This window comes from Lissotriton helveticus, chromosome 12 (assembly GCF_964261635.1).
Source record: "Lissotriton helveticus chromosome 12, aLisHel1.1, whole genome shotgun sequence".
In the NCBI taxonomy this organism is placed as follows: domain Eukaryota; kingdom Metazoa; phylum Chordata; class Amphibia; order Caudata; family Salamandridae; genus Lissotriton; species Lissotriton helveticus.
This window is the reverse complement of record NC_136073.1, coordinates 472,735,974-472,763,648: the sequence shown is the minus strand read 5'-3', so window position 1 is coordinate 472,763,648 and position 27,675 is coordinate 472,735,974. Positions and strand designations below refer to the sequence as shown.

The window sequence follows — 27,675 nt, the reverse complement described above, 5'->3', positions numbered from 1 at the left end:
CTGCCGAAATGCGGTTTTCAGCTGTCTCCAACCTCTCACCCTGTTTGTCCATTTTTGCAGCCATGGTATCCATCCTACACGTGAGATGATCAAGCTTCCCGTTGATGTCTTGCAAGTTGGATTGTTTGGACTTTAAGATGATCTCCATATTACTTTCTGCAGGTGCATCCGCCTCGTGCTCTTCCTCCGCTTGTCCATTAGGGCCTCTTGTTGTTCTGCGGGATTCAAAAGTTAGCTTTGGTTGTTGTTTGTAAGGTTTCCCCATGATGTACTCGTATGGGGTCCTCACAGGATGACCGCCCAGTTGCGATCCTCCAACACTGCCTGCCTTGCAGTAGGAGGTCACCCTCAGTCACCACTGTGTAGATCTCAGGTCTCAAGTAACAAGGGGAGGTCTGTGTGTTCTCAAGGATTTGCTATGGTTTGCACGCTCAGCCAAGGGGGCTACGACCTCTGTAAATCCAGCAGTTGCGCTCAATTTCGCTTGGCTGCGGGCTATATGCGGTAAAGCGTGCTGTAGTTTCCTGCTCGGGATTCCATCCCGGTAAATCCTTCGCAATAGTTGGAAAGTTAGATATGGCGCCCGCTATATACCTCTCCACGTGATCAGCGACTCCACCAGGCACTATGCTGTCTTCTGATTCAATTATGTAAGGGAAGGCTCTCACACTGACTCATTGCCGCAATCAGCTACATACATACAGTTTTCTCAATTCTCCGGCAACACAGCTCTAGTGCTATAAATCCAGCGCTCATGTGGTCGTTTGGGAACCTCAGCTAATCTCCGCATATGACACGTGCATCGGACACACTGCAGGATCGCTCAGGGGGCAGGTTGCGCACAGGTTCACCATACCGTTGGTATGCGCCCGCTAGTGTCTCTCCTAGAAGGCCTCATATAAACCGGAACGTCAGTGTGGCGCCAGTAATCTCCATACTTATCCGCCTCCGTTTCACTGGAAATGTCAGGTCCCGCCACCGCGCGATCAGTTCGCAGCTCCTCCTCGTTCTCCACAGAGGTATATCTTGCAGGCGTTTTGTACTTCGCCGTCGCTTTACCACCACTCCTTTCCCACCCCTAGCTGCCGTCGCGCATCTCCCGCTCGCAGTTCCAGTGAGATCTTGTAAACTGTTAGCGGGTACTGTGATCCCTCATCCCGATAACTGGTAACCGGTCGGGCGAGGATATGTGCGCCACCATTTTGTCTTAGTCGGCCCGGCAGTGTCAGCGCTACTTCCCACGCGCTATTTCTTTTCTCTCTACTTACAGGACACCGCCAAGTTTCCTGCCCAGTCTCTGGTCACGTCTCCTCTCGTGTTAGGGTGATCCGTGGTAGCACATAGCACGATCCTTACCGGGTCCGTCTATGGTCAGTCATTTCTGCCAGCGTCTGCCGCCATTTTGCCTGCCGTCCGCCCTGGGTCAAGGTGACGCGGATCTCCGGAACTTACTCCACCATTCACAATTCAGATGCTTCTTCTAACGCCTGACATCTTCCCATCCACAACGCTATATTTGTATCATCATTTGTTGTCCGTTTTGCCGATTTATTCCAGCTAGACTGGTGTCTGCCCGGCGGAGCTGTCTCTTCAGGCAGCCATTCCGCTGTGCGCCCCCAGCGCCTCCCAAATATCATTTATTTTTCACTGAAAAAAACCAAAGTTACAGGGATGTTATAGTTAGGCTCAGATTTCACCTGTACAAAAACCATAGAAATTCAGCAGTTATAATTACCTGAGCTAACTATAATTTACACCTCCACAGTGCACTGCTTTTGACCTCACATATTACATCACTCATAAAATGGTCAGTGACATCACTGATGACATCATCAAGTGAGTGTGTTTTTAAGAGTTTATGGAGTTTAAACATATATGCTAACCTATTACAAAAGTTAGATTAGTATTCTAGTTGCACTTCTAATGAGTGATTCTATCTCTAATTTGTGATCTTAGTGGGTGTGTGACTGTATAAGTGAGTGGGTTTGTGAGTGGCTGTATGGTTGTGTGATGGCATGCATGAGTGATTGTATGGGTGAATGATTGGATTTCTGACTACGTCTGTCAGTGGTTGTTTGGATGTGTGAGTGGATATCGGAGTGCTGTATAATTCTATTTGCTAACTAGAACGTCCCTGTGACCTTTGGTTTTTTTAAGGGAATTTCTAGGGTTATTAGAATTCTATTTCCTAACTATAACTTCCCTGTACCCTTTGTTTTTTCAGTGAATTCTACTCTTTTTTTTAATGTTATTTCCTAACTGTAACCTTTCAAAGTGAATGTGTGACTGAGTGTCCTAGTGGGTGTCTCAGTGGGTGTGTGAGTGAGTGCGTGCGTGAGTGTCTCAATGGGTGTGAGAGTGGGGGCTCAAGTGTCTGAGTAGGTTTGTGAGTGGATGCGTGAGAGTCTGAGTGGGTCTGTGAGTGGATGCGTGAGAGACTGAATAGGTCAGTGAGTGTATTAGTGCATAAGTGAGTATGTGAATCTTTGTCTCCAACGTCTTAGCAATCCAGCTGTGGGGGACTTACTTGTCGCAACAGTAGGGGTTCTTGGTCCCAACGACTCTGAGTAGTAAGGTGACGTCATCCACCAACCGGTAGTATGCTTGGAAGCCCCTGTGCAGTGTTGGGAAAGGGGGCGGGCCCTCTCATGATGTCTCAGCAATCTGGCTGTGGAGGACTTAGTTATATAGCAACAATAGGGGTTCTAGGCCATCAACGACCCTCAGCGGCGATGGGGACTTCCTCCCCCAACCAGTATTGCACCAGGAGGCCCCTGTGCAGAATGGTTCAGAAAGAGGGTGGGGCCTCCGTTGCTGTTTCAGCAATCCGACTGTGAAAGACTTACTTATCGCAACAATAGGGTACCTGGTCCCCAATGACCCTCAGTAGCCAAGGGGAGTTCATCCCCAAACAGTACTAGCCCAGGTGACCCTTGTGCAGAGTAGTTGACAAAAGGGGACAGGCCTCCAATGATCTCAGCTAGCTCATTTCTGCCCTTTATTTGACCTCTTTCTGTTTGTTTCTGACCTTTATACTGCATCTTTCTGCTTGTTTCTAACCTTCATTCTGCCACTTGCTGCTAGTTTCTCAGCTCTATTGTGTCTCTTTCTGCTCATTGCTGACATTTATTCTGCCTCTTTCTTCTTGTTACTGGCCTTTATTTTGCTTCTTTCTTTTAGTTTCTGATCTCTATTTTGCATCTTTCTCCACATTTCTCATCTTTATTTTGCATCATTCTGCTCGTTTCTGGCCTCTATTCTGCCTCTTTCTGCTTGTTGCTGACCTTTATGTTGTCTCTTTCAGCTCACTGCTGGCCTTTATTCTGCCTGTTGCTGCTAGTTTCTGACATCTAATTCGCCTCTTTCTGCTCACTGCTCACCTTAATTCTGCCTCTTTCTGCGCATTGCTGACCTTTATTCTGCCTCTTTCTGCTCGTTTCTCTCGTTTATTTTACCTTTTCTGCTTATTGTTGACCTTTATTCTGTCTCTTTATGCTCTTTTCTGACCTTTATTCTGCCTCTTGCTTCTAGTTTCTCACCTTTATATTGCCTCTTTACGCTCATTGCTGACCTTTATGCTGCCTCTTTCTGCTCCTTTCTGACCTTTATTTTCCCTTTCTGCTCTTACCCAGGACTGCTTTGCTTTCAGACATAGATAGCTGCTAGACATGCAGCTCCCTGTGTCTGAAAGTAGTTCCGCTTCCAGAAAGCGAGAGCACTTCTGAGCTTTCACTTGCTGGAAGTGGATCATTTGCTGTGGCTTTACGGGAACGGTAAAGCTCCCGCTAAGCCACAGAAATCAGCTGTGTCCTGGGGTGGGCACCCCAGGACATAGAAGGAGCTGGCCCTGGAAGGGTGGCGATCCCCAGGATCACCTATGACTCCAGGAGCGGTGCCCTTCGCCCCCCCTCCATTCACTGCTAAGCCCTGGGAAGGTAGTGGCCCCTGGGCTGCAGGGGGACCCTGCATTAATGTTATATTTAGCTCCAGGGAGCTGGTAGTCCCTGGGGCGTGGCCCCCCAAACATATTTTTTAATGCCCCAGGGAGGTGGCTGTCCCCGGACCTGCTGAGGTCTGGGCGGGTCCCCCGCATTAATTGTAGATTTGTCCTGGGAAGGTGGGGGTCCCGAGGGAACGGGGTTTGCCGCAAGAGCAACCACAGCATAAATTTAAAACCGGGCCCCGGGGAGGTGGCGGTCCCTGGGGCTTTTATAAGCCGGAGGAGGGGGCCCCATGTACCCCCTCCTTTTTATACCTCCTCATTCCCAGGAACCTGACTCACCCGGTAGCTCAAGATTACAGAAGCCCATGCTTCTGTGTTAAAAAAAAAAATTCTGCGGAAGACGCAGATCCAGTGCGACTACCACAGAAAATTATTTTTTGCCCCAGTCGAACCCCCTCTAAGAGGCTTATGGGGGTAAGGGTAGTTCTACCCTGCCCCTTTTTCTTTTTTTTAAATGTTTTTTCTGGGACTCGTCTCAAGCCGAGTCCCAAGATTGCTGCCAACACTTCCTGGTTCTGTGTCCCTATAATTACAAATTTGGATTTTGGTTAATAACTCTGCAACTACTGAACGGATTTACACCAAATTGCAAACAGGTACTTCCCCTGACTAACATCTACCATCCTACCACATTTAGTGTAATTCCGTTTACCAGTTCGGGCTGTAGCCATGTCTAAAGGTCCTATGAAAATAAACATAGGTAGTGCACTTTTTGTTTACCCCCCTCTTTTTCTCTGCCCTCGCTTGACGGATCATTCTGAAACTTTCAATGCGCCAGGGCACTTTTTTTGGTAAATTTCATGAAGATGCATTAAAAACGAATCCAATGGTCTAGGCAAATCAAAAATGCTTTTCCTATGGAAACTAGGTCCTAACTATAACTACCTACTTGGGACTGCTAGCAGGTGAGATATACCTACAAAGTTATAGTTAGGTGATGATTGCAGTGACAGCGTAATGTTTTAAATGTACAAAACCACAGAAATTTACCAATAACAGTAAGCACTGGTAACCAAAACTCGTGTTCTAAGGTAACTATAACTCACATCTCTGCCTTGCATAGCGTTCTCCTAAATAATTTCATTGCAAATGTTGCAGTGAAATTATTAATGTCATAGAAGATGTCATAAGTTATGTAATATGTGGGGTAATTAGCTGTGCATAGCAAGGGCACGAGTTATAGTTACCTTAGGGCACGAGTTATAGTTACTAACCCTGGGCGAAGCACTACGCTACGCTCGCGGAGTTTGCGAAGTTTTCGCAACTTCGCACTACGCGAGCTGCACATAGCACAATGCGAACATGCGTAGTGCAGCGTAGCGTAGTGCAGCGGTCATTTTTTGCTTGTTCGAGGTCCTGAACGTCATGTTCGCGACCGCGAGCAAGCAAAATGACATCCCGGCGAGATTCTCAACGCGAGGAGGTCAGGTTTCTCATTGTGAGTGGTTGCGCATGTTCGCGACCGCTCTCAATGAGAAACTACCTGTTCGCGTTGAGAAAGCTGCCGCTCGAGTAATAATCTACTCGAGCAGCAGAAAGCTACAGCTCGCACTGTGCAAGATGCTGTTTTCAATGCTTGCACAGTGCCGGATGCTTGTCCGCACTGTGCAATCATTGAAAACGCATCTTGCACAGTGCGAACATGCTACTACGCAGCTCGCGTAGTGCTACGTGAAGTTCGCGTAGTGCGAAGTGCACTTTGCGTAGCTTCACGTAGCACTACTTCGCGAACTACGCCCACCCTTAATAGTTACCAGAGCTAAATATACTTGGGAATTCCAGTGGTTTTGTACATTTAAAAAGTTACATTGTCACTGAAATTCTCACCCAACTATAAAGTTACTTTAACCTTTGTTTTTTTAGTTAATTTTTTTAATGTAAAGTAATATTTGTTACCGTACATAAAGCCAACCCCCAGCCATGCAGGGCTGTGGCCAACCCCATGCTGCACATGGCCTTTGGTTGTGCGCCGCTGTCGGTTAGTTACAAGGCCTAGCCTGTGGCCAGGGCTTAGCATCCAACACCTGCACAGGCAGCCAATCACACACTTCGCACAGCCTTTGGGCGTGCGCAGCAGGGGGTTCGTCACAGAGATTGGCTTGCAGCCAGGCCCAGTGTACAACTCCCCCACCCCCAGCAAGCAGCCAACTCCATGCTGAGCATAGCCTTTGGTCACAGGGCTGCACGTGGCCTTCGGCTGTGTGCAGCAGGGGGTTGGCCTCTGGGACTGGCCTGTGGCCACGCCCTGCACCCAACCCCTCACAGACTGCCAACCCCATGCCATGCACAGCCTTTGGCATGCGCAGCATAGAGTTGACCTTCAGGCAAAAAATATTAAGTGTAATTAAAGCATTAAAGGATAATGTGGCACATCATTTGCTAGATGACAACAGCATGAGAAAAATGCAAGCAGATTGAGCATTAGACCTACAAGAGAATATAACAAAGAAAGAATATTTAATAAATGCAACATGATATTCCGAGGTCCAGAACACATGTACCCCTTCGGACGATAAATAAAAAATTGTTTAGTGTACTTAACACTAATAAAAATGTTTGCATTCAGTGCCTTAAGGTGTTTTATCCTGAAGTTTCTGGAATTAAAAAGGGTCATATTCCGAGTTCCTCGTATGAAAATAAATAGTAGAATATATTTTATATAATATTAAATGTAAAAATATACTAAAACATACTAAGACAATTAACTGGTGAAATGACTTTTCCAAATTATTCATCGTGTCGCTGGTTATCTGCTCCCACATACATAGAGAGATGTCCACTTCAATGCTCCTATCATCTATCAGTTTACTCTCTATAATGAACGAAAAACAGTAATGATAACAGAATTTTTATTTTGCTATAATTGAAGACTTTTGGAAGATTGGACCACAGAAACCTCTACATAGCCACATTTGGGAGAATTACTTAAATGATCATATAAAAAGACTTCAGGAAAATATTGTTTTATTTCCAGTATCTTTGCAACTAATAATACATAACATGTATTTAAAGAGGAGGTTTGTATAATGCTGCCAGGAATATCTTTTTTTTATTCTGTCACTCGTTCATCTATAATTCCTGTTTATTATTTTGCTATAGATAAATTGATTTGAGGAGCAGATGATGTCTAACGTTTTGACGTGATTATACAGAGAAATTCAAGAGTGTTCTGTGCCTCTGATGGCTTTCTCTTTAGCCATGCCATTTTTCTCCTGTTCTGCAATTATTAAAACAGTAGTAGTATTTTTATGTGGAAACAGAAGTGGGTGGGTTTCATAGTGCATTCATCTTTTTGTTTATTTGTTATACAGTTAATTTGAAATAAATATGTAACATTATATTTCAAGTTATAAGTCAACATACTGAATCGGAAATTATTTAATCTCACACGTGTTTCAAAATGAGATCTCCATCTTTATTCATATTTATTTTGTATTTCAGTGCTGGAGTAATGAAAAACCCACAGATGATGGCCTGTTTTTACCTTTCACTGTTTTATGTAACCCTGGTTTTCTTATCAAGACAGGTAAGCATGAAATATATGTGTCTCTAAAAGGGAATTGTAGAAAATCGGGATTGGAAGCTAAGCCTATGTGTGGTGTGGATTAATTGAAGATTCGTGTTTCAATCAATACACCTCAATGAGAGAGAATATTTGAATTAGATTTACAAAAATCTTGAAATGTGGTCTAGGAGGATGCAACTAATGTACAATGTAGATTAATGTAAAGTCTTGCAACTGATGATGAAAAAAACCTCTGACATGAGGCATGGTTAGAGGGGAGAGTTGGAAGGCAACCGAAAAAAAGAGCGTTTACGTCTAAAGTCCTCATGTCTCAAAATGGTTAATTTTTCTTTTTTGGTCATACGCAAAGATTTTGAAAAACAGACATTTTTAAAATACATTGAGGAACCAAAACATTGAGAATGATATTTTTTTACTTAAAAACGAAAAGGAGTATGTAACATTAAAAATAAATAGTTAAAAACAAGGTCTCATTATTGGGCAGGTGTTTGGGCATGGTGCCATTTATTTTCGTTAAAAAGAAAATCTCAATTTATGTTTTTCACTGCAATTACCCACTTGTTAGTAGAAAAATGTTGGAATTATGAATTGTTTTTTTTGAATTTTCGTTAGTAAATGTTCTTGTTTGTGACATTTGTTATTTGCACATCAGCCTGCAACACGCAGGCAGCCCTTCCATTTCTGCATTATCTCTGCATCTGCTCTACCAATCACCAGTCACCTCCGTTTATATTGGTGGGAAGCCTGCCTCCCATTGTATCCTTTGAGACATTGGCTTGCACGAGCCCTATACTGGCAAAGCAAGAAGATGCAGAGCACTTTTTGAGACTCCAAGGAAACTCAGCTAGAAAGAAGACTTTTGCTCTGGAGGACTTCCAGTAGCACTGCTCCTCCTTTTTGCTCTGTCTGAGCACAGTGGGGTGCTCTGCCACACCCCTCAATCCAGCCCCCTGCCCGTCATGTCTCCCCACGCCCCAGTTGTTGTGGTTGTGCCCTGCATTTGAATGCAGATTGCACTGATTATTCAGGTAAATATAATGGTTGTATGTCTAAACAACTACTGCCTAAACCACGACTTCCTTAACCACGAAAGCCTAACCACGAGATATTCTTAACCACTACCTTTTTTTATACGACTTCCTAAACCACGAAATGAAACATTTCGTATTTGGCCAGTAGATGGCACTATTGTAATTACAATACTATACTTCTTGCGTGAACCACTCGTAAAAAAATAAACGGATCTAAATCTACTATATTATTTTTCTTTGACAACGCATACCATTAGCTCTTTTTTTTTATATTTACTTTTTTTGGGGGGGAGACCCCCCACACCCCCCTAATGTTCCCTTAATTCTGAGGAGTGACGTTATACAGGAGCGGAGGGTAGTGGAGAGACTCGTGGTTTAGGGAAGTCGTGCTTAAGGAAAGTCGTGGTTTTTGAAAGTCGTGGTTCCGGCTTCGTTGTTCAGGTAAGTCGTTATAAAATAATCGTTGTTAAGGATGTTTCCCAAATATAATCAGAGGCATCAAAGCTACCATTGAGGCCTCCTGTAAAGAAAGATGCTGGCATGACTTCACATTAGCTTTTCCTCTTGCTGACATCTCTCTGGACAAATGGGGCCCTGCAGGGCCCTGAATATGGAAGGAAGGAGTAGCTTTTCTGGCTCTACTTTACATGTGCGTTCTGAATCCTCACACTTGAGCTAAATAAAATAACACCTGTCCCAGCCTTTTTCTTTGGCTCTTCACTAAGGATGGATGTTGAGTAAAAGTGGGTAGTTATCAGTCCTCTTCAGGACATGCTCTAATTCCTAGTTTGCCTTTAAATATTTGCTGTCCTTATCCATACATAAAATCTCCATCTCCGCTGTTCATTTCTGTCCTTTATCTCACTTCCTTCAACTGAGAAAATCAACATATATTTCTTTCCCATACTTGCATTCTACAACTCAAATGTTTTCCTTCCAGTCTCATTGCCCCCCTAATTGTATTAGGTCTCTGTCACTCAATTACTTTGTTGAAATCATACATTTACGTAATGCAGTATTCACTAATTGTAAGTAAGACAATTTTACTGTACAGTTAATTAAAACCATTACAAACGTCCATCTAATTACACATTTTCATAATAAAAGTACATATCGTGACACATTACCATTAAGGCAGTTCAAGAGTAAAAAAAAACCACTATTAAATAAGAAAGGTAAAAGCTTTTAATATGCGCTAATGATATATGGGCGTAAAATTAGCCTGAGCACTGACCTGGTTCACTTCTTAAAGTGCAAAATTCGCAGCGGGGGTCTTAAACCTGCGGAAAGAAGATACAGGAGTGTGCCGAGAAAAGTGCCATGTGCGCGGGTGACTTGAGGCCAAAGGCGGGGCAGCAATGAAAGCATTAGGTGGACTGTTTTGTTAATCAAAGCCTGTATACTCGGATGAGGCACATATATTATTGTGCTATCCTTAAGAGCAAGTACTAGGGCCTGTGTGCGCAAAGTTGCGGTGAAATCTATAATCAAGAGACCAGATACTGGTTAAAATGTGTACTTAGTTAATACAGTAAAGTGCATGATATGCTTAGCGTGCAAATATTTGTCAGTGCCAAGGTTCACGGAGATTAAGCGTAAATTAAATTAAAGCTAGTGGCTGGCAGCTATTGCAGGCCTGTGATTAGCAGCATGGCCTGGCCATTCAACTCCTTAATCAAGTGCTTAGCAGCAGTCTGGTTCGAGCAGCCGGCAACAATGTACGGGTGTACCGGGAAAAGTGCCTACTGCAAGAGCCGCTTAATGAATGGGTCCAGGGCATCTGGGGTTGGCCCGCCACGGGGCCTTGAACTACCTTCTTCATCATTTCAAATCAGCAAATAGTTTAAAACCTCTTCACCCTTGATCTGCTCCATCGTCTAAATGGATTATTGGGCAGCCTTTAATGCGTGTGCATCTTTCTTCTCCTGTTTTTCATCTATAATTTGGCCATTTTGCAAAGACAGTGATTCAATCATTTTCTTCCATCTTTCCTGCTTGTCTCAACTCAACGCTACTCCCTCTGTCATCTCTAGAACATAGTAACTCTTTCTTGCTTCCCTGTACTTTTTGTGTTCCCGTTCTTCAGTAGCTGCTTGACAAGAGTTCTCAGCACCTACCTCCCCCTCCCACATCTTGATTCCCTTCAGACTTTAATCTGAACATATTTCTGCTCCACTCCATTACCCTCCTGGGTCTTTATTCAGGGTTCAAACCTAGGCCAACGATATCCACCATCCGGATCCTCTCTTAATCTTGACTTCTGTTCCGTTTCAGTTCCCTCATTTGTCTCTGCTTTTCGTCCCCCCTATCAAGTGAAAACCTCTTATTTTTCTTGTATTCCCTGTCCACATTTCTATATTCCTCCACGTTTCCCATTGTCCATCATTGTGACTTTGTAATCTCATAACCATAATCTTGGCCTCCTCTCTTTCAATCTCTGTAGATTAATAGTTTTCCTTCTGTAGACTTGTAGTGCAGGTGGCAGAATCACTTAGTGATTTTTCGAATGCAACCTGAAGTATGGCTGATTTGCAAGTCAGTATTGGAACTATGGAGGGCCAACACAACCTTCTGTGCTAGATACACTGTGTATCATTATATTTGGTAACAGTATCTTGAGCACCATCAAATTGGGTAATTGGCATCTACCATGCTTGGAAATGAAGGAAGTTCATAATGAAGCAATAAATAAAAACAAGGTATTTCGTTTATATATCTACTGTTTGGCAGTGGCAGCTGGTATGACTCTCAGGGGGCAGAGGCTGGCGCGGGGGTAAGCGGGGGTGCGCTGGGTTGTGCACTGGGAAGAAAAATTAAAACAGATATTTTACACTTACCTTGCCACCGGATCCCGCATCTCTGCTCCTTGCTCCTGCTCTCCTCGTGGGACTGGAAGCCAGGAAGAACAGCCAGGTTCCCTTGACCAATCACAACGCTGTAATGCAGCCTGCATGGAGAACGGGGAAAGTGCGCTTGACTGGTTTGGGCGTCCCGAGAAGGCTGACCAAACAGTCATTGCTTACTTAGGAGTGGGCAAACCATTCCTCCCCTGCCCTTCTTCAAGACCAGAGCAGCGGTGCAGGAAACCTAAAATGATAATAACTCCAAGTTATTATCATTTTATATTTCTTTTACTTTACATTGCTCAAAAGCAGTGAGGCGACGGTCCTCCACCATAAGGGAGGAGCCGAAAGTGCTGTTTGGCATGTATTATGTCAGTGATATTATAGTCACTAACGGTGATGTATGTTACTTGGAACGCCAATATGGGTTCTTTGTAGATCCGTTTATTTTGGGACTTTCCCTAAAAGGAAAGAAGTCCGTCATTTATCCTCAGCATGAAGAGAAACGTTGAAATTATTAAATATATGTTTTGAGTGTGCCTTTGTCTAGAGTTGCTGTTTTAGGAAATTAAAGCTTTGAGGCCTCCCACTTCAAAGACAGGACGTGATTAAGATTTATACTAGAACGGTTTTGCTTCTTACAACTCAATTTCAAACTGGAGGCCTTGTTCTTCTTCACTTTCTTACAAGTTGTTGGAGGCGCTACAGGAGCAGGAGTAATGGAGTCAGAGGCTTGAATCAATGATTTAAGAGATGGTTTTATTTTTATGTATGCTTTCCGTCTCCGACTTGTTATTCTTTTGCGGGCAAAGGCTGCCGGGTCCGTCTTGATATGGGTCCGGGACGCCAGTCTGGTAACCGGAATACAGGAGAGTGGCTCCGTCTGCACCGGAAAGCAAAAGAAAAAGAGATATGGACAAAAATTAGGTGGGAGTCCGGGACTAAGAACAACGAGGGACCAGGAGTGAGGGAAACCAAGTGCACTGGTGCTCTACACAGGCTAAACTACTGTGCTCAAGTGCTCGTGGCGGGGAAAAGGTTCTCAGGAGACTGTACACTATGTACATGCAGGCTAGTTCCGCAGTCCCACCCAACCCGCAACCTTGCCCCGTACCTGTTCGAGCCACGCTCCTCCCGCGGGAGCGTGGCGGGGCGGCTCGTGATGTCGGTGGCCTCCTGGCTTGCTGGTAACGCCTCGGTAGACCTGCGCCTGGTTCGTCTTGCCTTCTTCCTCCTTTAAGCTAGGTTTCTCTCCTCTCTTCGTTCGCACTAGTCTTCTTCCTTCTCCAGGGAAACGCCATCCGTTGATTTCCTGGTTCCTCCCCCTTTTGACGAACAGGACGCGATGACGTTCGACTGGGGTGGAGTCTCGCCGGTAGAGAAGTCCCAATTAAAGGAGCCATGTCCTCCTTATTCCCGGTGGCTCCATAGGGGCTCTGCTTCGGATTGCCAATCGGAGTCCAAATAGGGATTATCCTGCTGATGAGATGAAACAGAGTCAGGTGAGAGGGGCATATTGGACCACTAACCTTCTGCAGTAGGCTGTCCCTCCACGGAACGTTCCTCCCTGTTACACACCTCCTCCCCTGGATTCTCCCGATCGGGGAGAGGGAAGACTCTGGATAGAATGTCGGCGTTTCCATTGTCCAATCCTTTCTTATGGTGTACAGAAAAGGAGTAGGGCTGCAGGGACAGGAACCACCTTAGCACCCTAGAATTGTGGCTTTGGTTATTGTACATCCACGTTAAGGGAGCATGGTCAGTATGGAGGATGAATGGCTTTCCCTCCAAATAATATCGTAGTTTATCTATGGCCCATTTTATGGCTAGGCATTCCCGCTCTATAGTGGCATATTTACATTCCCTGGGGAATAACTTACGACTGGCATACAGTATGGGATGTTCTAATCCATTCTCCCGCATTTGTGAGAAGACGGCCCCTATCCCTACACTCGAGGCGTCTGTGGCCAGTATGAAGGTCTTGGAAAAATCGGGTGATACCAATACCGGGGTGGTGATTATGGTTTGCTTTAGGCTCTCAAATGCAGTTAATGCTTCTACAGAAGGATTTTGTAATTCCCTGGGTCTGACGTCTCTTTTTAGGAGCTCAGTAAGGGGGGTGGCTACCTCAGCGAACCTCGGAATAAAACGGCGGTAATACCCAATTAGTCCTAGGAAAGCTCTCAGGTCTCTTTTATTGGTGGGAAAGGGTGTCTTTTCAATGGCTCTCACTTTCTCACTTTGAGGGGCAATGGACCCATCTCCGATAACATACCCAAGATAGTTCACTGTATTCAACACTGCTCTGGATTTTTTTGCATTTATGTGTAGTCCTGCCGTCTTCAGTGCTGTTAAGATGATGCGTAGATGTTGAAGGTGTTCCTCCCAGGTGCTACTGTAAACCACGATGTCATCAAGGTATGCTGAACTGAACGAGGGATATGGTTGTAGAATGGTATTCATGAAATGCTGGAAGGTGGCAGGAGCCCCGTGGAGGCCGAAAGGGAGAACCGTGAATTCGTATAACCCCTCATCTGTTATAAAGGCGGTCTTCCTCACGGAGAGGCACCTGCCAATACCCCTTCGTGAGATCCAGGGTGGTAATGAACACCGCATCCCCAAGTTTTTCAATCAGTTCATCAACCCGTGGTATGGGGTACGCGTCGAAGGTGGTGATGGTGTTAAGGGCCCTGAAATCCATACAGAAGCGTTTGGACCCGTCGGGCTTCGGGACCATAACGATCGGCGAGGCCCAGTTGCTTTTTGAGGGCCTTATCACCCCAAGGTTTAGCATTTCTCTGACTTCATTCCTTACTGCCTCACGTCTAGCTGCTGGAATCCGATATGGCTGTTGTTTCACCAATTTACCGGGAGGCGTCTCGATGTGGTGTTCGACCAACGTTGTTTTACCGGGTAGGTCAGAGAAGATATCTGAAAAGGGTAGTAGGACATTCTGCAGGTCTTCTTTCATTTGGACCGACAAGTCGTCGTTTACCACAAGCCGGTCTATCGTGGTCTGTTTTTCTGTGACTGTAGGTACAACCAGGTTATTACCTTTAGGGACAGGACCAATCCACTTCTTCAAAAAGTTAATGTGATAACATTGAGACTTGGTAGGGGAAAGCCATAGTCTATATGTTGTGTCTCCTATGGTACCAGTCACTTGATATGGTCCCATCCACTCTGCTTTACCTTTGCTGGATATAACAGGTAAAAGGACCAATGCCCATTCGCCGACTTGGAGTCTCCTTAGTTTCTTTCCCTTATCATAGTTTTCTTCTGTCTCCAGGTTGTGTGTTCCAAATTGGTTTCTGCGAGGTTTCTTAATTTGCCGAGTCTGGAACTCAATTGCAGGGTGTAGTCGAGGAGTGATTTCTGCTCTTGTTCCTCTTCTGTTTCCCAGGAGTCTCTCGTCATTTCCAACAATGACCTGGGGTGACGTCTGTACAGTAATTCAAAGGCTGAGCAGCCTAAACTGTTTTGTTTCTGAGCCCGGAGGACGTAAAGGGCCAATGGTAAGAGACGGTCCCAGGCAGGTCCTTCTGAAGTCAGCATCTTTTTGAGTGTAGTCTTTAAGGTCTGATTGTAGCGCTCAACAAGCCCATCCGTTTGAGGTTGATAGACCGATGTTCGTATGTGACGGACATCCAGGGTCTTACAGACTTCCTTCATGAGATGTGACGTAAAAGGAGTGCCTTGGTCTGTAAGGACCTCCTTTGGGAATCCGACCCTAGAAAACAGCTCCACGAATCGTTCCGCAATGTTAGATGTGGTGGGGGCCCTCAATGGGAAGGCCTCTATGAACCTGGTTGCGTAGTCCACGATTACGAGGGCATAGGAGTGTCCCCTTGGCGTCTTGGGTAGGGGCCCTATCAAGTCCATACCCACCCTCTCAAAAGGGGTGCCAATTATGGGCATGGGTTGTAGTGGGGCTGCCGGGGGCCGGTGCGTGTTCTTTCTTTGACAGATCTCACATTTCATGCAGTAGTTCTGCACATCTTTGTAAATTCCAGGCCAAAAGAAATAGCGGATGATGTTCTCGGTGGTCTTTTCCTTCCCTGAGTGACCAGCTGTGAGGTGCGCATGAGCAAAGAACAGCACCTGTTCATGGAAGGATAGGGGCACCTGTAGTTGGGCTATTCCTCCTTCTTCAGTCTCTCTATATAGTAAGTCCTTTTGTATTACAAATCAGGGGTATCTGGGAGGGTTTTGATCTTGAGACACGTGAGCGCTTTCCCATGCATTGTATAGAGTTCTGTCGTCTACCTGGGCAAACCTAAAACTACGGTCTATGACCGATGGTTCTGGCGTAAGGAGCGTTGGTATGGGACCGTCTGTTTTTGGGGTTGGTCTGTTCATGCTATTCTTAAAGAGGGAGAGGAACTCTGGGTTATCTACCCCCAGGCTTAGGTCTTCGGGAAGGGAGGCTACCACCCCTACCTTTACTGTACATGGCCCTTTCTCTGTTGGTCGTATGGTTACCTGTGCCAGGGCGTAGGGTTTAACATCCCCATGTACACAACCGATGTGGACCACCGTCCCAGGGTCGTACTGGTTAGGGAGGATAAAGCGTTCCTGGACCACTGATTGTCTGCCCCCAGAATCTAGAAGGGCTTTTACTAAGTGGCCATTCATCCCCATACTTACATAAAAGGATGCTTCCATCTCCGCGGAGTATAGAACCGTTTTAGGAAGATACCCCACTTCCATGTGTTCTTCTGTTGCTCGTTTCCGGGGGCACAAACGGGCTATGTGGCCCCACTCGCCACAATCAAAACATTGTGGTCCACGTAGGAGAGTAGAGTCCATTCTAGAATGTCGGGGTCTCACGGGATCCACTTGAGGTTTTGGTTTCTTTTCCACTCTGACTGGAGTCGGATATTTGTTGCCTTTCTCCTGATCCCAGCCCATAGGTCGGGGTTGGGCCCTAGCGTAGTTGGCGGCCATCTCAATCGCCTGTTCTATGGAGAGCCCCGAGTGTTGTCTCAACCATCTTTGGGAGGCATATGGTAGTGCCTCCGTGAATTGTTCCAAGTAGATTTTGGCCATCACTTCTTCCTTAGTGCTGGATTCTGGCTTTAACCACTTATCTGCAGCCATTTTGAGGCGGAAAAATAATGTTTTAGTGTTCTCTACTGGGGTTCCTCGTTCTTTTCGGAAGCGGACCCTGTAGGCTTCAGAATCAAGGCCCAGGTGGTCGAGTATCACTTCTTTAATTAAGTGGTAAGGAGCATTCCCTAAAGGGTTAGCCACCTGATAGGCGAACTGCGCCTCTCCCGTCAATAATGGGGCTAGAAAGAAGAGCCATTTCTCTTCTGGCCATCCGAGCGCTCTGGCCGCCCGCACGAAATTCAACAAAAACGCGTCCGGATCTTCCCCGTGTACGTACTTCTGTAGTGAAATCCCAGAGGGGTTTGGGACATGTACTCTACCCTCTGCCGGCCCTGAGGCTGTTGGTGGCAGTGACACCGAAGGAGGGGATGCACTTTTCTGGAGGCTTTCGAATTGGGCTGAGATGGTGTGTTGGAATAATTCCCACTCTCTTGCCTGCGCCGAGGAAAGTTGTCTCTCTACTGCCCACTTGCCCCTTTATGAGATGCTGATTTAGGGCGTCCATCTCGGTACTACAGATGGGCTGTGGTGGAGATCCCACTTCTGACACCAGTGTTGGAGGCGCTATAGGAGCAGGAGTAACGGAGTCAGAGGCTTGAATCAATGATTTAAGAGATGGTTTTATTTTTATGTATGCTTTCCGTCTCCGGCTTGTTATTCTTTCGCGGGCAAAGGCTGCCGGGTCCGTCTTGATATGGGTCCTGGACGCCAGTCTGGTAACCGGAATACAGGAGAGTGGCTCTGTCCGCACCGGAAAGCAAAAGAAAAAGAGATATGGACAAAAATTACGGGGGAGTCCGGGACTAAGAACGACGAGGGACCGGGAGTGGGGGAAACCAAGTGCACTGGTGCTCTACACAGGCTAAACTACTGTGCTCAAGTGCTCGTGGCGGGGAAAAGGTTCTCAGGAGACTGTACACTATGTACATGCAAGAGTTTAAGCGGCAGGCTGGTTCCGCAGTCCCACCCAACCCGCAACCTTGCCCCGTACCTGTTCGAGCCACGCTCCTCCCGCGGGAGCGTGGCGGGGCGGCTCGTGATGTCGGTGACCTCCTGGCTTGCTGGTAACGCCTCGGTAGACCTGCGCCTGGTTCGTCTCGCCTTCTTCCTCCTTTAAGCTAGGTTTCTCTCCTCCTCTTCGTTCGCACTTGTCTTCTTCCTTCTCCAGGGAAACGCCGTCCGTTGATTTCCTGGTTCCTCCCCATTTTGACGAACAGGACGCGATGACGTTCGACAGGGGTGGAGTCTCGCCGGTAGAGAAGTCCCAATTAAAGGAGCCATGTCCTCCTTCTTCCCGGTGGCTCCATAGGGGCTCTGCTTCGGATTGCCAATCGGAGTCCATATAGGGATTATCCTGCTGATGAGATGAAACAGAGTCGGGTGAGAGGGGCATATTGGACCACCAACCTTCTGCAGTAGGCTGTCCCTCCACGAAACGTTCCTCCCTGTTACACAAGTTCTCTTTAATTCCTTTGAATCTAGCAGGGAAAAGGGTCTTACCATATTACATGCAGCTAATAGAACCAGGTTTCTGGGAGGCGAGCATCTTCTTTGATTACTCCAGGTGTCTTAGTATTCCTGAGGTCACCCTTTTGTACATGCAGTCATGTGACTCCCTTGTCACTCCTATATCACCACCAATGCGGGCCATCAAATCATCGATTTAACTCTTACTCTACCAGAGTTCTGGGATTATAATCAAACACTTAATTGTTTAAAACTCAGGCAACACACAGACTACACCCTAAGTCAATTAGACATTTAATCACTTCAGGGCTTCTAAAATCCCACTCCCTTGTGCAGGAGTCACCTAACCATTCATGTGAACATTAGATAACTTACTCTTATTGTTGCTGGATATGCACATGTCACTGAGGTCCCCTGGGTTCTGTCTAAGACCCTCATTGCAAAACATAGATCTAAAATCAGTTATAAACAACTCGGCAGTAGATGAAGCAAATTCCTTTAATCATAATAAATAATTGGCCACATGAACCCACCATACGCCCTGGTGATTCTAAGCTATTCACAAGTGAAAACACAAATTTAGCACTTCATAAACTCTGAAACTAAGCATCTCACAGTGCTGTAATCCAGGGTGACATTTCTACTCGGATTTCTACTGGCTTAGTAAAATATTGTATCTGCCGATCATGTTATTCGCACCATTTGCCCCACTTCCATGGTTGTACCTTGTTTATTCAAATCTTTTTGCCGAGAAATAGAAACAGTTATATTTTAACCCCTCTAATTGCATCACTTTGAAACTGTTGTGTGTTGCATAAGCCCGGGTGGGTAACTATGCTCTGCCAGTGGAGTTTACGCAGTTTTGCATACTCCGCGTTCCATTGAGAACGCGGAGTTTAGGCAAAACTACAACTCCGTGGCAGAGCGTAGTTAGCCGGCCCCTCCCCCCTCCCAAAGTAATTATAAAGTAAGAAAAAAGGCACTTACCTGCCGTGGCTGCCTCCTCCTCGTCATGGCTGCTCTCCTTCCTCGTCCTCACCGTCCTTCTTTGATTACCCCTACGTAGTACGTCTTGCACGTGCGCATGTGCACCCGCACGACGTACAACGTAGGGGTTATTAAAGAAGAAGGATGGCGAGGACGAGGAAGGAGAGCAGCCATGGCGAGGAGGAGGCAGCCACGGCAAGTAAGTGCCTTTTTTCTTACTTTATAATTATTTTGGGAGGGAGGTGGGAGCGGAGCGGAGTTCCACAGAGTTTTTTTCCAACTCCTTGAAACTCCACGTGGATGCACTACGCCTGCTCCGCCCGGGGTGAGTGTTGCATTGAAATGTATTAAGTGCAATATTACAACAGTTCAGTTGTTTTATGTTTGAACAGACAGGCTAAAATGATTGTAACAATCACCAACACCTTAGAACACATTTCCAATTGTAGCACTAAACAAATTTAATTATAGTGGTTAGCCCTTTAATTCAACGTCTTAATCTTGCACAGCAAAAAACTTAACCTTTGTCTCTTAACCTTTAACCATAACCTGATAACTGAACCACTATTCCATTCACTTTATACCTTTAAACTTGATTTGTACCCTCAACCATATATATCAAACAGCTAACCATATACCCCAAACCTTAGCCATATACCTTAATCTCAATATCCAATGTCCTAAACCTGAAACCCTAACACCCTGACCTAATCACTATATCCTATACCCCTGACCCATTACTCTTAACAACTATCCCCCAAAGCACTAATTCTCTCCTATACCTTTAATCCTATAGTCTCCAACCCATAACCCCATTCCTTTGACGCTATTCCCCAAACCCATTGGCGTAACCCTATAACATTAACCCCCTTCCTTAGCCCATACCCCATCCTTTAACTCTTAAGCCTGTGCCCGTAACCCCTAACCTTAAATCCTAACAAAGTAACCCTGTACACTAAACCCCTATACACAAAACCCTTACCCCTACACCCAAGCTCATAGCCTTGTACCTTTAACCCTATATCCCTAACCCGTTTACCCTCTACCTTAGACCCTAAACCTTTAAACCCTAGCCCTCAAACCTTTTACCCACAACTTTCAGTCTGTCCTTACGTTAACATATTTTGGCAAAAAGCACTTTGGTATGTGTTTTTTCCCCCAAAGTATTTATTTTCATGGAGGTATAGGTAAGGCTTTCTTTTTGTAAGCGCAACAAGTAGCAAATAAAGTCCTGCACTTGGGCCTGTAAGGGCTGTTTTTGAAGGCTCTTACAACAAGGGACAAATGTTTTCCAATTAGCCACATAGCCGGCCCATGTAGGGGCTTTCGTGCTGCCTTAAAAAATTGTACTTCCTGGTCGTTGGCTCGGAAGAGCCTCAGCGATTCATCCTGTAATACAACCAGTCGGTCCCATTGGTGACTGATGGTCTTTCTGCGCTAAAAGGCTTTACAGGCAAAACTGGCCAGGGTCCCTTTGGAGGCAAAGCTTACCGACCAAATGCTGGTACGACTAAGACATCTTGTTAGTTACATCTGAGGTAGAAATGAAAAGGCTTGTTCTCTATACCACCCCCCTACTAAAGTAATTTTTAAACACCCTCATCCTGTAATTCTCAGCACGAGTCAAATCTGAAGCAATCCGGCAACCCGAAGTCGAAGTCTTTAGCACGAGATTACTGGAGTACTTGAAGACTTGTCCAAACCTGGTGGTGTTAAAAACAATATGTAGTTTGGAGGGTTTATCCAGATGCATTATGGATTTCAGCAGAGGTATCACAAGTTACCTCAAAACCGAAACCTCTTTGAAGAAAAACAAGTTTCTACGTCCACACTCCGCACTAGAAGGCTGGAGTCAGTAGCAAATGCCGCAAACTGTACAGACATGCTAGACCATTACCCAAACCACTCCTAATTTACCTTTTTATTTATTTGTTGGTCCACACTCCTAGTCTCCCCATAGAACATTCACGTCCTTCCAGTCCCTTACTTTGACCCACATCATCTGTTTTACACTATCATCACTCTTCCCTCTCCTAGCTGTCTTTCTACTTGCAATTTTACAAATTATTTTACCTTTAGAGTTAGTTGATTCCACTACCTTTTATTTATTTTCCTCTCTCTCTCCTCCATCTTCTGTTCCTGTCAATAAATCCGTCCTCCTTCATTTTCAACAGTTTTTGACTTTGAATAGTCCTAAGTATCTACCATGATAATTCTACTCACCATCTGAGCCCCTTCTTGTGCTATTGCCCCAGTTATTAGATCCGACTATTTCTACAAATCCTGTAATTTATCAAACCAGCCCAGGGATTCTAGTTTAGAAATCCCTCCATAACTACTGGAAATGAAATGACACTTGAACAAGCCAAGTGAATTCTGGACGATCTTAAGGTGTGTTTGGGCCAGATTTCAAAAATGAGAAAAATAGTAGTGTTTAAGGTGTAGCAACAGAATATTTGTAGAAATATTATATAAAATCAATACAGTGTCCTAAATATGATCTGCAAAAATATGCCCCATTGGAGTTAACAATAGAAAATCTATATGCAAAGTTACAACATTTTTGTAAAGGATATTTAGGAATGATACTTATATCAGATGGTATTTATCTCTATGCTAGTCTGACATGCAACCATTGTGTATGTGACACCCTAATGCATTCTTAAGCCTTATAGCCCGCCTTAGCGGGCTATACCGGCCATTAAAGGCCTGCTCCAGGTTTAACAAGGGCCCATGACTTTAATGCCGGTATAGCCCAGTTACGGAGTGCTATAAATCTATTAGAACATTCCGCCACTAGATGGCAGAATGTTCTAACAAATAAAACACAGTTCAAGTCCCTTCGGGCTCCATGAGGCCTTTGTTCACCATAACAGTTGTCATGACAACATTGGAATGTTGGAGCTCTGGGCTTCTACCGGCCATTAGAATCTGGAGCACTCCATTGTCTTCAATGACGCTCTGAACATTCCAGTATGCTAATAAGGCTAAAGGCATAAGGGAGTAAGGTCAGTGCCTTCTAGGCTAAGGCCAGAAGGTGCAAAGTAAGCTGAATACTTAAAAAAGAAATACAATGATATCCTGTAGGCTTTGAGTATTTGCAGAACTCACTGTAATTCAGTGACGGCGCAATTTTTCTTTTCTAGGGGGATATAAATCTTACTATACAACATTAAGAGCTATAGAAGTGATTTCTGAAATAGCATAAATTTTCTTTGTAAGTTGTTCTATCTCTAAAATAAAAGTGGTTCCTATAAAATGTTCCTGCAAATATCCCTAATATGCTAATGCGCGTCTTATTGTGACTAAGCAGATTGTGCTGTCAACAGCTGAAAGAACTGAATGAGTGCTAATTCTGTGTTTATAATTATCCTCTCAATGTGACACACTGATTTAGATGCTACTAGATGGTGCTATAGTTGAAAATGCACACGATAGGTGGAATATTTTCTTTCTTTCTTTCTTGGGATGTTAAAGTGCAATACATAATTTTCTAGTTAGCTCAGAGCACTTCAGGTGAGAGGAAAGTAGCCAGGAATTGGCAGGTAGCAGCAGTTTGACCAAATGTCATACGTGGCTCACTACTCCTTGCTCACTGTCTTAAAGTCTAGACGTTTGTCAGAGACTAGACTTAAGAGCTCCATTTTCAAGAGATCTTTAACAAGCATTTACAATGCAACGGTCTCGCCTTTGCAAAAGTTAGAGCTATTGGCATTGTAAATGACAAACTTTTTATTTATGTGCTGGTTTTGAAAACAGATCAATAAATGGCATTGTCATTTACAATGCCAATAGCTTAATCTCTCGCAAATGCGAGACCTATTGCATTTGCACACACACACACACACACACACAGCCACACACACAGCCATACACAGAAAGCCACACACACACACACCCAGAGCCACACACCCAGAGCCACACACACACAGAGCATATCCTGTTCCTCAATTTTTATGACCGCTACAATTTATACCATAATCTTCAAAGTGTTTGACTATTTGAAATGTACCAACGTTCTTGATTAATGTGGGCCTTTTGTAATGTTCTAAGTTCTTGATTAATGTGGGTCTTCTGTAATGTTCTATTTCCATTGTACAGTGCTCTAGCACTTTTCGGTAAAGACCACATGTTGTATTGTAATGCAATATATACAGTATAGCAATGCAATCACGTGTAGTGATAATGTTTCCCACTGTTCCCATGCTCAAGCAATCAGATTGGTTCCTCCTAGAGCGTAAGGTTCGGGAGGATTCTAGGCTGAGCGCCTGTTTATTATGAGTGATACCGAACAGCAAATAAATTGTCCTCTTCAACAGAAGCTAGATTTTTCCTCAATTTGTGATCAATTACATGTGGGTCGATATACAATCTCAAACGTGACTTTCATTCCGAGGTCATCTCCAGCACCTTATCATAGTAAGTCAATCATTATTTCAGCCATAACTTGCAAACATACCTATCACTGCCCAAGCACCCCCAACCCGTCCTTAGATTCTCCAATCCACATTCTTGATGCACTACCGTACTCCCGATCTCACCTCCTTGCCCCCTTCCTCCAGGCTCTGGAAGCGTGACATCAACGGAGCGGTGGAGTTCCCCAGTTGGGGGTCTTTCAAAACAATGGAGTTCCCCCTAAGACTTCAAATACGTTTGGGTATATTATTGCGCGCTAACTATCCATGCAATCCGCAGAGGCTGAACATCTGAATCTGAGTAAGCCCTTCTCAAGATGGCCGCCATCGCGGCTCCGAGGTTTAAGCGCCGACGGCAATCTTCCAGGTGTTAGGAGTAATCTCTTGTAATGCTGAAGAGATACTTTGCTGACATTTTTAAATATGAGCTAACTACATTATATGTTCTAAAACAATTTTTAATATTTAAACTGTAAAAACTTCCTATAATATCGCTGGTGAGTTTCAGAATAGTTAAGAAACTATTGCTGGCAACTTTGGAAATACAAAATGCATGGTTTTCAGTTTCTCTCGGCTTCTCAGAGACACGGACAGCGCGGGGGATGGGGGGGGGCGAAACAAGGACACGGACAGCGGGAGGGGGGACGGACAGCGTGATACAACCATGCGGGACCAGGACGATCTGAGCAATGAGGAAAAAAAAAAGTACACGCCCACCGCCGCAATGACGTTGTTAAAGGGGCGGGATGAGTAAAAATCGCCGGAACGCCCACGAATCTGCTCCGGCAATGACTGACAGATCTCTCTTCCAAAGGCTAGCCTCCATTTATGCCCAAGCTCGGGAGAGGAGTTGGCCTAACGGCTAGGGCGCTCGACCTCGGACCTGGGGATCTGGGTTCGAGTCTTGGTAACGACGCCAAACATCCTGCGATTCTGGGAAAATCACTTAATCTCCCCATGCCTGACAAAAATGAGTGTGTGTCCTCATGTAATGTAACTGGTGCTATGTAAAGCACTCTGATACCTGATTCAGTTCGGGTCAAGTTCGCGCTATATAAAACTCTGCAAAAAAAATGTAAAAAAAAAAATGTATGGAGCTAGCCAATGGAAGAGAGAGGCGGGACAAAGCCCCGTACTGCTAAAACATAAGATTTCGCCTGAGCGAACACTGCTGCGCAGTGCTACACCAGGCGAAACCTAAAAAGCACGGTATCACAATGCAGTAACAATCCACTCGACCAGCTCCCTTTCCTACCACTCATTGACTTTAGGCTTGCCTTTAGCCCTGTAGAGCACTCAGCTGCCTTTCAGCTAGGTTCACGTTGTACACATACCACATAAAATACATTCAGGAGTTTTCTGATCAGTTTTACTCTCAAATGTCAGGTTCAGGGTGTTCCACAGCTTTGGGCCTCGAACTCTTAGGGAACTGCCTCTGTGTTCTTTAATGAAATGTAATGAGAACTGAATTTATTATAATGTCATTGAATCTATTCGAGAAATATGCTAATCTTTAAAACAAATCTGTTTCATCCAATCATCATAATCAATCTGTATTTTCTGATGTGTGCACTTTTTGTTCGCACTCAATAATAACATTTACATTAAACCTGAAACTCTACATTTCTCCCTTGATCAGTAATTACAAACTGCACCAATTCATCTAATTTTTCTTTCTGTAGAAAAATATGATTTTTTTTCATCCTAGTTATAGCACACTACTTGAAAATCTCTTTACAGATTGACTATTATTGCAGACTCGACTGCCTGTGGAAGAACAAGTCTAAGAAAGAAGATGAGAACACAGAAACCATGGAAAATATGACTCGACTCTTGCTGGAGAATGTTCTCCCGGCTCATGTCGCAGCACATTTTCTCAACGACAATAATTTTAACGAGGTAAAAACGTGTACAGCTGTAGTTCTTTGATACTTCCAGTTCCCTAGTTGTATTGCCTATACGTTCTCTCTTTCAAGGAAGACATGTTGAATTTGTGTCTTCTCAACAGTCCCATATTCTACCCAAATTCTAGTGTGTGTCATCTGGTCAAGCATACAATTACAATACATATTCAAAACAAAAGAGGGGCATACAGTAAAATGAAGAATATGTATGTTAACATAGGTGGTGACAATATGATTTTTGTAAGAAGAGAGGGGTGTTCGACGGTATTCCCTAAACAGGTGATCTACATGGGTTGGAGTGTTAGGAAAGGGGATGTCATATGTGCAGTGGTTGGTACTCCTACTGGGCTGGGGGTGTACTATTCAGATGGAAATCAATTAAATAAACGGCATATGACAAGCACTAGTATTGCTGTCAACGTTCTCACATATTAATACATATACCTAAAAAATACAGCCCTTATCTAATAAACCATATTTCATAAAAAAGTCATCTGTGACCAGTATGGAGGTATATGAAAAAACATTGAAAAGGAATGGTTGAATATATTTGTGTACGTAAGCCTGTACGTACTTATTCCAAAGTATGCAACGTTTTGGATTAAAATGGATCTCGTTTTTTATATAAACATTCCAACATAAACTTGGGCAGTAAGAACAAGTCACAGTGTATCAAAAAGTACAAATGTAACAATTGTTTAACCATGTTAGGCATTTCTAAACACCGTAATGAATTAAACTATAAACTTTTACCTTCACAAATTAATTCACATGAGAACAGAACATATGGCAGTGCTAGGTCATGAATAAGATAAGAAAGAAAAAAACAGTGACTAAGAAAGAGGAAAAGTTAGTGTTATGCTGGATCTAAACTGGCAGTTACTAGGAGGATTTAGATTACCTTGTGACCTAATATAAAATACGGCATATGTGTGTTTCAGCCACAGGCGGATCAGTCACCTAGGCCTTCATCAGGACAAAACACATACTATCAGGAGAGGGTAGTAGGCCATAATCGAAATTCTAGGAGCAGTAAATAGTTACATATCCAGTTGCAGAAGCAGTAAGACAGAGCAGTGGGCACCGTGACAATGGACTGATTTAACTTTATGTAAAATATATGATTCATGCCACAAACAAAAGATCCCACATTGTCTGCATTCACATGCACTTCTCTGAACTGAATGGCATCAAAATTGTGTTTGAGAAAATTAGTAGGGAGGGATAGAAATAGTATGCTACTGGTACGTGCATTCAACGAAAAAAAACACCTGACACTGTCAAAAGTTCGTATGTGTGAATTCAGCTTGCACACACGTTTTAAAAAGTGCTTAATATGCAAGTGGTAAACTTGAAGAATAGAACACTTTGCTTTTACATGATTAGAGGGATTGCACAGCTAACGCAGGGTTCTCCCTTTTGCTGTTACATGAATCAGTGACTGAAAATATGCAGCAAATCTGCTAAACTGACAGCATTGAGTAATACAGTGGGTGCCAGCACAATTCCCAAGGACATCGCTGTGGTGACATTGCCAGCGGTGCCACATGCATAGTTCAATGCATAATGTGTAGAGAGGATCGCATAACAAAGTTTTCTCTGTGTGCATGAGAGCCATGGTTGGTTTTCCCTACCCTAGTAACCATTATTTACATGGAGGACTCGAGCAGGACAAAACAGCAGGACAATACAGTAAAGAGGGCAGGGATATTGCCCTGTAACCGGGTAGAGTGTCAAATGGGTTGCCAGGCCAATAATTTCAGACAGAGCAGCCAGCAGAGGCTCTGCCATCGGAAACCCAGCAGTTTCCCGAACTCAAATTGAGAGAGCAGAATCCTGTGTTTGATGAGAGGGGAGCACCACCAATTTCCGGTGGAGTTCTCACCCCGCCAAACTCTAGATGAGCACCTTAGCCTGCAATGGTGTTGAAATCCTCTGCGACAGAGTGCACTTCTGACACCTAATGCAGTTTCACTGCTCCAGAAATACATAGGATGCCCTTCAGTAAGGATGGGCATGATTATTTACTTTTGATTGATCCTCTTAACATTTCATCTACATATGCGAAGCTGGGATCCCACCCTGCAACTCCTCATTAGCAATGTGTCCTGTTGGCCCAGCCTGTCCCCTCCACTTCCCCTGCTTACACTTCCCAGGAAGTGGTGGCCAGAGCACCTCTCTCAGCCATTCTCTCATTCCCAAGCACATTCTTCGACCTTGTCATCTCGGTGTCATCGACATGACATGGGTACTATCAGTTGTCTATATATGCAATACATTCTCTCACAGAGCAATTCCAGAAGTGAAGGCTGTATCGTAGTTTTCCCATGCAGTTCTGAATCTGACCTGATCACATAGACAGTTCTGCAGGGGCAGCTCCTCTTCAG

The 27,675-nt window shown here is 44.5% G+C and overlaps 1 protein-coding gene across 1 annotated transcript in view; it reads left to right on the top strand.

The window, feature by feature from the left end:
• The window catches only part of ADCY7 (adenylate cyclase 7), a 441,560-nt gene that overhangs the window by 380,151 nt on the left and 33,734 nt on the right, over window positions 1-27,675 (top strand). The window contains exons 20-21 of the mRNA XM_078670626.1: window positions 7,445-7,529; window positions 25,125-25,283. Of these exons, the coding sequence (XP_078526752.1) occupies window positions 7,445-7,529; window positions 25,125-25,283 (244 nt within the window). The remainder of the gene's footprint in view (window positions 1-7,444; window positions 7,530-25,124; window positions 25,284-27,675) is intronic.